The sequence below is a fragment of the Paramisgurnus dabryanus genome, chromosome 5 (assembly GCF_030506205.2).
Source record: "Paramisgurnus dabryanus chromosome 5, PD_genome_1.1, whole genome shotgun sequence".
In the NCBI taxonomy this organism is placed as follows: domain Eukaryota; kingdom Metazoa; phylum Chordata; class Actinopteri; order Cypriniformes; family Cobitidae; genus Paramisgurnus; species Paramisgurnus dabryanus.
In genome coordinates, this window is record NC_133341.1 from 7,543,793 (window position 1) to 7,555,689 (window position 11,897).

The window sequence follows — 11,897 nt, forward strand, 5'->3', positions numbered from 1 at the left end:
GGCAAACACTCCCTCTGGAGACAATATAAGTTGCTTTGTTATCTCCACAAGGGCATGTCGACTGAAAATAACAACAAGAAGTGCAGCTCTGTGAAATGATAATGTCTGTATTTTCTGAGTTGTTGTATGGACTATGTGAGTTTTCTTCCGACCTCATGATTCTCAAGTAATGCTGGTGAAAGAAGTGGCAGACTGCTTTTTTATTAAGATGTAAAGTTGCATAAACATTTGCATCTTGTCAGGATTTGCACTCACGAGAGAAGAAACAGGAGAATGGATCCATTTGCAGTTGAATTTAATGAACAAAACTCAGGTCAGTTACAAAAACAAACACAAAATCACACGGGGCAAATCACGACATATACACAATGAACCGTGACAAACACGTGAACAGGAAGTGAATATATACATAGCAATGACCAATGGTGAGACAGGAACAATAATTAACTAATGCAAGACACATGTGAATAATAAAGGTTGTAATCAATGAGTCCAAGTAACAGATGACGGAGGTGGAATTACAAACAATACAAAACAGCAGGGCATAGGACAATACAAGAACCAAATAAAGAAACAATAAACAAAACAAGAAACCCACAGACAAAATCCCAAAACATCTTCCTCCAGTTTAAAATCATTAAGAATATAGTGACAAAAATAAGACAATAATGCTTTGTAAGTTTGCTCAGGAGCCGTTACCAAAGCAAACATGATAATAAATGGTAATATTAATAATACAACAATGCACACAAATGGATTTTATCAGTTAACTCATTCCCCGCCAGACATTTTTTGAAAGTTTCACAAAATGCATTCCTGGAAAATTTTCTTTTAAAAATATAGACATACAAATATATCAAATGAAAGAACAGACTATCTATATTTTTTCTCTGCTCATAAACTCATGGGTATTTTTCTAAAATAATGATAATAATAATTGCAAAAAGCTGAAATAACTGCATTTTTGTAAAGGAATTTTGGTAGAGATCAGTTAGAAAGATTATCAAAACAAACACAGAGTTTAAAATGAGTAAATAATATTTTTGCTAATTTTATAAATTGGGTATGCACCATCTATTGGATAATCGTGGTAGATTAACATAAAACCTCATCAGGAACACGTTTTGTTTATGCAAATGTTTTCTCTTAATTGACGAAACAACTTGTCAATGGCAGGGAAAGAGTTAAAGGCGGGGTGCATGATCTCTGAAAGCCAATGTTGATATTTGAAATCACTTAAACAAACACACCCCTACTCCAATAGAATCTGGACCTTCTTTGTATAGATACGCAACCCAGGCAATGTTGTCGGTTAGTAGACATGCCCCTTACTGCTGAATGGCTACAAGTCTGTTTTGGTACTCGGCCCGACTCCCTTTTCCAAATTGTTTTTCGAAAATCATGCAACCCGCCTTTAAACAATTGTAAACACTTTGATAGCATATTTCTATACTTGTGTTTCACTCACAGATTAGGGAAAAGCATGCATTAAAATGTACTGTAGAGTAAATGAAACAGATGCAGCAAATTACCTCATACAACAAAAAAATGACAGATAATTCTAATGTGACCTAAAGCCCTGAGCTTTTGCTAACAATCATGTATCTCCTTCATTCAATGTATCACTTTTGAAACTGGTTCACCCCGCATCTGGCCCAGAGACGGATGTGTCCATATTGGAACCTCCACCGGCCTTGAAGGTCCATGGATTTACCTGTCTACAAGGTCAAGGAAATCATAGACTCTAGAGGAAGAGGGGGCCAAAATACAACATTTGGTTGACTGGGAGGGTTTTGGACCAGAAGAGAGATCATCGGTATCCATCCTTAATTCATGATTTTCACCAAGAACACCCCACTCGCCTAGGTCAAGGAGGTATTCTTAGAGGATGGGATTCTGTAACACTTCAGCAAAACACACATCACCTATCCCCCAGAGGGAGCATGTAGTGCTACAAGCTAACTATGAAGTATTGCCAGTTCTCACTACCTAACCAAGCGTTTCTCATGTTCTGTGGATTTCATGTTCTTGTCCATTCAGTTAGTCATGTTTCTGGATTACTGTTTGGGTTTGTTTGCGGATTGAATTGCCTGCCTGTGTTATTGACTCCTGTCTGTACTTTGACTACTGCCTACCTGCTTAGTAATTTGGATTTGTTCTTTAATATTTATTTGCAAATGGATTCTACTACTTTGGTCAGTTACAGATAGCTTAAATTATGCAGTGCAATGTGTAAATGCACATACTGTAAAATCTGCGTTACTAACGGCGTTATTTTTTTCAGTAACAAGTAATCAAATAAATGACTGTTTCCCCCGTTATAACGCAGTTATTGTTACTGACATTAAAATGCTGCGCGTTACTAAAATTGATTTCACTAAAGTGAATTTCACCCGTGTAGGCTCGCTCTCTCTCGGCCAGACACTGTTTTTCTCTTGTGTGTGTGTGTGTGTTGGAAGAAACATAACTGATGATTATTGGTGTGTGTGTTAGAGGGGGTGGGACAACCACATAGCTGATGATGATTGGCTTAATCATCAGAGGCAACCAGAGGCAGAAGCCGTTTCTCAATACCAAGTACGGCAAGTTCGGACTTGCGTCCTTCCTAGTTCGGACTTGCAAGTTCAGACTCGGAAGAACGAACTCCCTAGGATGGGAGGACGCGGGTCTGGTTATATTGCAAATGGAACAGAAGAGTACTTGAGGTCGTCATTCAGTGTGCAGTCCTGGCTATTCTTATTTTAATGTATTTTTAACGAAATAGATCAAATGCAAAAACCCTAATATGTGGTTAAGGCAACACGTGAATACGCTAATTATTAATCTATTTATTACGAAATAAACAGTGTTGGGTATAGCTACTTTGAAAATGAGTTAATTAGGTTACAACGTTACCATCAATTAAAAGTAATCAGTTAAGTTACAACGTTATCTATTCATTAAAGTAACGCGTTAGAGTACTCATGCGTTACCAAAAATTAAAAGCCGTTTGCAGCGCCTCACACATGCTGCAGCTTAATTGACAGACATAGCCCCCCTTTAAAAGCACCTAATAGTCGTGACTCCTGGCAATGAATAACGTCATCCGATCCGACTAAATTAACACAGCAGGATAACAATAACAGGAAAGACAGTCATCATCAATAGGCTATTCCACATAGCGTTTTATTTAATTATTATCACAGAACATATTCATCAAAATTCACACCTACCCAACCCGGGTAGCCGGCTATATGAGCACTATACAAGATAACTCCTTTTTTTCTTTAACTCTAATGCAGTTAGAGTATTTCTTTAACTATAATGCAGTTAGAGTTTTTCTTTAACTCTAATGTGGTTAGAAATGAACAACCAGTCAACAATCTAACAGAAATTAACAGCTGCCTGTCAAACAAAAATGATTTCAAACCGAAAATAATAATTTACTGCCACACAGGCAAATGACAAATCGCTTAATAGCCAAACTAAATATTATTAAAGTGTCACAACGTTTGTGACTCACAAGCCTAAATTCGCTTTAACGTTCTTTTAAATTTACTCTTCAAAGTAGTGATTAAAACGTAGCAGAAGCAGATTTTCGAACCGTTTGTCCGACAGTCGATTTCTCCTGGGAGTAAGAACGAGACTCCAGAGGCTGAAAAGCCTCTCCACGGGTGCGCTGGAGGGTGGTGGGGTATTGAAGCGCAGAAACACTGTCTTGATCCTGGGGAACTTGTTCAACATATCGATTTCGACACCTGACTTAAAATACTCAGCAATTTCAGTGTCCAACGTCTCTGAGACCTGTCTGTCCTCTGTAAATGAAAAAAAGTCGGTCTCGACGGCGTCTCCTCCGCTGACGGGTGCAGGTGGCAGTTCCTCAAGCTGCGGATGCCCCAGCGCACGGCACTCGGCAGCAAGCAGCACCTTGGCGGCGTCTTTTCTAGTTTCATCTTTTATCCAGCGCAGTTTGAATTTAGGAATGGTCACTGCAGCCAGCAGGGCCTCCTTGCTGTCCAGCGTGGATGCAAAGCGTGTCTTTATGGCCTGCAAGATACAGGCAGGCATATCGAAATTAGTTTAAAATATGCAGTGTAAATCTTAGCAATGTTTTAGTAAAGCTTGGTAAGAAATGAGCAAATACTAGGTAGGATCTCTAGATTACATTAATGGCATGATTTTGTCAAACATATAAATAAATACATGCATTTATTGATTTATAAATATCATAATCATCAATTAATGTATTAATAATATCTGACCATTTAAATTGTTCGCCAGCATTATTAGTCAATTAAGAAATATTAAAGAAACAATTAAATGTCTGTTTAATACAATAAATATATAAATATAGCTTTTATTTGAGAAAATTTTGATTTCATAAAGAAAGGTATGTCACGGTGGAATCCGTGTCATGTTTTGTGTCTGTTCTGATTGTCGTCACCTGGACTCTTGTTAAGAAATTACCTGCCTCATCACACCTGTGTATCGTTAGTCTGTTTGTATATATACCCCTGCCTGTTGTATGTGCACTTGCCGGATGATTGTCGCTGATGTCATGTTTGTTTCCAGTGTTCTAGTCATTGTTCTTACCTGCCCGTGTTGTTCCTCGTGTTTCATTTCATGTTATTTATATTAAATGTTACCCTTTCGTGTGAATCCTGCGTTTGTGTCCTTACTCGTGTTCCCGAACGTGACAGAATCATCCGGCCAGTGAAGGACGCAGCGGGTTCAAGGAGGGAACACCCAGAACTCCAGACCGGGCTCGAGTTAACCCTCACCACGCCCGATTCATTCCACCGGGGTGGTTGCTGTGAAACATGATCCGGTGATTCCCCTGCTGGTCGAGTCGTCTGGGGCGGTTCCTGGGAGGTCCACCACTATGCTCGATTTGGGGCTCGAGAACGGACGCCACGCTCGATTTTTCCCCGGGGTGGTCGCCACCGTGGAGGAGCCCCTTTCCCCGGGATGGTGGGAGTCGACTCCCAGAACGACCAGATCCCTGTCGGTTCCCAGGAGGGTGGAGTCTTTAGAGTCGGTACCTGGGATGGCCACTCCGGTTCTCCCGGCCGTGCCCCGGCTTCCTGCCCTGCCGGTTTCGCCCTGGTTTCCGCCGGCTCCGTCGTGGTCTCCAAGCCCTCCATCCCTCCCCTGGATCCACCCTACCAGACTTCCAGTTTGTTTTGTTTCGAGTGTCTGGTAGCCATTCATTAAGGGGAGGGTAATGTCACGGTGGAATCCGTGTCATGTTTTGTGTCTGTTCCGATTGTCGTCACCTGGACTCTTGTTAAGTAATTACCTGCCTCATCATGTGTATCGTTAGTCTGTTTGTATATATACCCCTGCCTGTTGTATGTGCACTTGCCGGATGATTGTCGCTGATCACTTATAGATGCTGCAATGTTACCAAGGATACACTTATAGTGGAAAAGAAAAGGTTTGTAGCATTTATGGTAGAAATCATTAACTGTTCTGCTCAAGCATGTAGCCGAACAGAGAGAACTAAGATAATTGCAAAAGCGGCAGAAAAGTATTTGGATATGGAAGAGATGTCAGTAGAGATCATTAATGCAACACTTTTAACGGGGATATCAGATTCACAATCAACATGTGGTGGTGGGGATTAATGATGCTAACCATTTTACAATGGAATGCGAGGAGTCTAATAGCAAACGGACAAGAATTAAAACAGCATATTCAGGAGCAATCAGTTAAACCTAACATTATTTGCATTCAGGAATCCTGGCTAAAACCTTCACTGGAATTTACATTGTATGGCTATACAGCAGTGCGTAAGGATAGAATTCATGCTATAGGGGGCGGTGTAGTCACTTTTATACAACATGGTGTTAACTATAGAGTTATCAACGGTTGTGAAGAATTTGAGATAATCATAATAGAGGCATGGGTTAACAAAACAAAAATCAGAATAATAAACTATTATAATCCTTGTCAGAAAATAACTAGGGAAATGTTGGAGAGTGTATGTGATAGGGAAAACTCTAAAGTTATAGTATGTGGTGATTTTAATGCATATAATACCTTGTGGGGATGTGCCAGAACAGACAGAGATGGGTATACCATTGAGGAGTTTATGGATGATAATTTGTTAGTATGTCTAAATGATGGAAGAGGTACTAGGTATGACATAGTTCATGGCGTAGAATCTGCAATTGATCTTACTATTGTGTCGCAACAATTAGCAGGTACCTGTACATGGGATGTGAGCAGTGACAATGCAATGGGTAGTGATCATTATCCTATCTGGATTAAAATAAGGAATCAAAATATTAGTTTTGAAGAAAATTGGAGTTCAAGATGGAGAATGAAAAATGCCAATTGGGGGCTGTATAATTTTATAACAAGTAGCAAACTAATTGAAGTCAGGTCAAATATGAGTGACGACGTTGAGGAGTTGAATGATATGATTATTAAAATAATACATGAGTCAGCAGAAGAAACAATAGGGAAAACATCTGGTGCAAAGAAGAAGAAAATGGTACCATGGTGGTCTGATGAGTGTAGAGAGGCTGTTAAAAACAGAAATAAAGCCTTTAAAATTGTTAAATCTAATCATTCATTTTTTAATCTAGTGGAGTATAAAAGAGCACAGGCTAAAGCTAAAAGAATCATAAGAGAAGCTAAAAGGAAATATTGGAGAGACTTCTGTAGTAATATTGGAACAGGAATCAAAATTAATGACATATGGGGAATGATCAGAAAGATGGGTGGCATAAGAAGGGATTTTTCATTACCAGTATTAAGAGATGGTGATACTGAGGCGGTAACCAGTAAAGAAAAAGCTGAGACGCTTGCAAAATCGTTCGTAAGGATACATAGTTCACAGAATCTCTCCAGTGAAGAGCTAGATATAAGAAAGAGGATTGTTGAAGAAAATAAAAACAAGCTAGGGATTAAAGAGGTGGGGGAGAGCTCACTAGATGCAAAGTTCACACTGTTTGAACTAAAAAGAGCATTGATAGGTGTTAAAAATACCTCACCAGGAAGAGATGGGATATGCTATAAAATGATTGAAGAAATATCTGATGTGGCAAAAAATGTGATACTGGTTTTGTATAACAAAATTTGGGAGCAAGGAAAATTGCCTACTGGGTGGAAACACTCCGTAATAGTTCCTATAGGGAAACCAGGAAAGGATAAAATGAATGTCAAAAGGTACAGACCAATATCATTAACATCCAATCTATGTAAACTCATGGAGAAGATGATTACTAAAAGGTTAGTGTATAATTTAGAAAGCAGAGGGCTGATTTCACCATATCAGAGTGGATTCCGTTGTGGAAGAACAACTATGGATCCTGTAGTTTGCCTGGAGAATGAGATACGTAAAGCGCAAGTTAACAAAGAATCTGTTTTGGCAATCTTTTTTGATATAGAGAAGGCCTACGACATGCTGTGGAAGGAGGGACTTTTAATTAAGTTGAATAAATTGGAAATAGGAGGAAAGATGTTCAACTGGATTAAAGATTTTTTAAAGGATAGAACTATAGAGGTCAGGATAGGGTCAGAGTCATCAAGTACATACACAATAGAAAATGGCACCCCACAGGGTAGTGTATGCAGTCCAATTTTGTTTAATATAATGATTAATGATGTGTTTGATGGAGTGAACCAAAGAATAAACAGGGCATTATATGCAGATGATGGAGCGTTGTGGGTAAGGGGCCGTAATATTGACAATTTACAGCAAAGGATGCAAATAGCAATTAGTCAGGTTGGGAGATGGTCACTTGACTGGGGGTTCCACCTCTCAGTGGAAAAAACGCAAGTCATCTGTTTTTCTAAGAAAAGGGTAAAACCCACAATAGATCTTAAGATAAATGGACAATCTCTCAAACAAGTTAATGAATTAAGATATCTTGGTGTGTGGTTTGACAGTAAACTTACTTTTAAAAATCATGTTCAGAAAATGGTGGACAAATGTAAGAAAGCAATTAATCTTTTGAAGTGTCTTTCAGGGTACAGCTGGGGGGCATCAGGATCTTCTTTGAAAAGAATCTATATTGCAATAATCCGATCAGTGTTTGATTATGGATGTACAGTATACAAAACAGCAGCAAAATCTACATTAGCTGAGCTGGACAAGGTGCAGGCCAAAGCTCTTCGGTTGTGTAGTGGAGCCTTCCGAACATCACCTATCCCAGCACTGCAAGTAGTAGTAGGGGAGATGCCCTTAAATCTTAGGAGATTACAACTTTCTCTAGCATATTGGGTAAACTTACAAGGGCATGAAATTACACATCCTACAAAACTGGTGTTAGAAGAATGCTGGGAATATGGTCGCACTATGAATAGCAGTTTTGGATGGAATAGCAATAAAGAAGCAGATGATATGGGAATCATTACTATACCGTGCAGCCAAAATATTAACTTGAGTCCAATTCCACCGTGGTTTTTCTACTATCCTGTAGTTGATCTGGAAGTTAAGAATAGAGTCAAGATGGGAATGTATCAAAGTGTAGAGCAGTATATAGAAGTAATGTATAATGACACAGTACAAATATATACAGATGCATCTAAAGAAACAGCAGGTAAAACGGGGGTGGCAGTATACATTCCTAAATATAATTTTATAGTACAAAAAAGAACATCAAACCACTTATCAATATTTTCTGCAGAGATGATAGCCATAATAATGGCACTTCAGTGGGTAGAAGAAGTGAAACCATATAAATCTGTTATTTGCTCAGACTCCATGTCTTCTTTAACTAGCATCCAGAGTGGGAAATCTGCATGTAGACAGGATCTTTTAGACGAAGTTCATCAGATGATTTTCAGGATAAATCAACAGAAACTAATGTTACAGTTCACTTGGGTTCCAGCACACACAGGTATTGAGGGTAATGAGAGGGCAGACAAGTTGGCAAAAGAAGCACTTAAAGCAGAACAAGTAGAAGTACAGGTTCGACTTAGCAAAACAGAACTGAAAATAATAATTAAAGATGGTGTTCATAAACTTTGGCAAGATAAATGGGATAAAGGGGAAAAAGGTAGGCATTTATATAGTATTCAACCAAATATAACAGTTAAAATGAACAGTTCACTTTCACGACAGGAAGAAACCTGGCTAACAAGGCTAAGGTTAGGACATACAGGACTGAACAGTGGCTTACATATAATAGGGAAACATGAGACCGGAATGTGCCCATATTGTACAGAAATAGAAACAGTGAAGCATGTACTTCTGATATGTAGGCAGTATTCTGACGAGAGAGAAAAACTGAAGAGAGTATCAAAGAACTCTTTGACTTTGAGCAACCTGTTGAGTCTATCTGGAACACAGTTTATAAGCAAAGCAGTGATAGAATATCTGAAAGAAACACAACTAGCAAGAAGACTTTAGCCCAATTTTATTTTATATATATATATATATATATATATATATTTTTTTTTTTATATATATATATATATATATATTTATATATATATATATATATATATATATATATATATATATATATATATATATATATATATATATATATATATATATATATATATATACATTTATTTTTTGACTTCCCAATGTGATCACACCTCAATCCAGTAGATGGCGGTAATGCACAAAGATTGCAAACTGCCAATAAAATTCACTGAAGAAGAAGAAGAAGAAGAAGATTGTCGCTGATGTCATGTTTGTTTCCAGTGTTCTAGTCATTGTTCTTACCTGCCCGTGTTGTTCCTCGTGTTTCATTTCATGTTATTTATATTAAATGTTACCCTTTCGTGTGAATCCTGCGTTTGTGTCCTTACTCGTGTTCCCGAACGTGACAAGGTATGCGTGTATCCATACTCTCGGTTTCATTAATTAGTGGTTAATCAGAAATAATAAAAATTTTATATATATCTTTTAAAAAGAGGTCATCTTAATCTTGTTGGACTTTTAATTACAAATAGACCAAGAAATGAGGAAGTTGTGATATTTTAAAATGTTTGATCAAGCGGAAGAGGTCACCGTTTTTCATAGTTTTATTGTTTTAATTGGGTACAAAAATGACCCCTAATTTTCAAATTTAAAAATTCCATTACTTTCTTAATAATTATCTCATTTTAATCATTTAAAAATCATTTAAAATGTAATTTTATTATCTATCATATGGTTATGTTTATACATGAATTTTCTAGTATTTATTTTTTGTCACATACCTACAAATACAAAAGACAGAAGAACAAACAATTTTACCTCAACTATAACATCAGGCAGGCCAGATGTCATCCGGGAGAGAGTGTCTTTTAAATCCATCGTTTTTGCCATCAGGGCTTCCAGTGTCGGCAGGATAGTTCCATAAAAACAGTTTTCCTCCCCTTGAAGAATATCTAGGGCCATGGCCAGCGGTTTGAGAATCACGCAGTACTCTTTAATAAACTGGTACTCCCTGTCAGTAATGCACCTGATGCCCAGCTGGGTGCATAAGTTGTGCAGGTCAGTGATGGGGATGTCCATGACCCTGCACAAAGCCTTATAAAAAGAATTCCATCTGGTCATTGTGGGAACCAGCAGCTTTCTCCTGCTGAATTTTTCCACAGTTTCTGATGCATATGCTGATCTGCTCGCTTTGGTCCAGAGTGCCGAACATTTTGCAATAGCACTCCTGTATACTGATCTTGTGTCACTGTTGGAAGACAGCCATTTTTCTATGTCTGTGGTGGATATCAGATTAAGCATATGAGACGCGCATCTGTGGTGAGGAGGGAGACTGATCATGCCATCACCATCAGAGCTTGACAGCACATCGTTTATATCCTCGAAAGTGACACTTTCACTCCGATCTTCTTCATCCTCTGAGTCCGAGGCCGTTTTGTGAAACACCTGGAACGCCTTAACGAAATTAGATCCATTGTCAGTGACCGTGGCTATCACTTTCCCACCAAGGCCATATGACGTATGAATTTGTTCGATCTCCCCTGCAACTACATCATGCGTGTGCCGTCCTCTCACCCGCCTACATGCGATTGCAGCTTTCCCCCGCTTCAGAGTGGATGGATGTATCCAGTGTGCCGTCATTCCCATGTAGCTCTTATTATTAGCTGTCCACAAATCTGCCGTGGTAGAAACAAATTCCAGTTCTTCAAACGTTTTTTTCAGTTCTTTCTCCATGTCTGTGTAGGATTTGTCCAGATAACTTGCAAATGTTTTGCGGTCGGGCACTGTTCCCTCTGTGTTGCGTGTAGTTGGGATTTTGCTGATCAATCTACGGAAAGATGGAGACTCCACAGTTGTAATTGGAAGCATCTCCTCAACTACATAACCGGCCACAAGTTTGTAAACTTCACTGATGGGGACTGTTTTAGCGGAGTTAAAACTCAAACGCTGTTGCTTTGGAGCTGGTGCACCGCCGTCGTCCTCCTCAGCAGCAGCAGGCTTTGCTACCAGAGTGCTAGATTGGTGTTTGGATGCGAGATGCTTTTTTAAATTTGAGGTAGAATTTTTGGCGGTCGACAGAAGCTTTTCACCAGCGCAGAGTGTGCATTTTACCGTTATGTTCTTTTCCTTTTCGTTGACAAATTGAAAATAATGTGCATACTTCCATATTGCAAACGCAGTCCTCTCTGCCATTTTGCCGGGAGTTCGAAAAAAACATACACGCGCACAGACGTATCACAGCCTGATCACAGCGCTTCGGCTCCGCTGATACATCCGCAGGTGGCACGTTAGACCTAGACCTACTACTACTGTCGGACAAAAAGCAGGCTGCAGTCGGGATTTTCCTTTCTTAAAAATAACGGATTTTTTCAAAAAAGAATAACGAAGTTACTGATTACTTAACGCACAAAACTAACGCGTTAAGTTACACATTTCACGAAAAAGGTAATTAGAGTACTCTAACGCGTTACTTTATAACGCGTTACCCACAACACTGGAAATAAAGTATGATATAAAACACATTTATATATTT

The 11,897-nt window shown here is 38.8% G+C and overlaps 1 protein-coding gene across 1 annotated transcript; it reads right to left on the reverse strand.

Moving 5' to 3' along the window:
* Window positions 1-3,534: 3,534 nt before the first annotated feature.
* Window positions 3,535-11,557, reverse strand: LOC135744739 (uncharacterized). The gene is made up of 2 exons (XM_065263054.1): window positions 10,184-11,557; window positions 3,535-4,026 (listed from the first exon to the last, which is right to left on the reverse strand). The coding sequence occupies exons 1-2, from the start codon at window positions 11,555-11,557 to the stop codon at window positions 3,535-3,537; spliced, it is 1,866 nt and encodes a 621-aa protein (XP_065119126.1).
* Window positions 11,558-11,897: the final 340 nt, after the last annotated feature.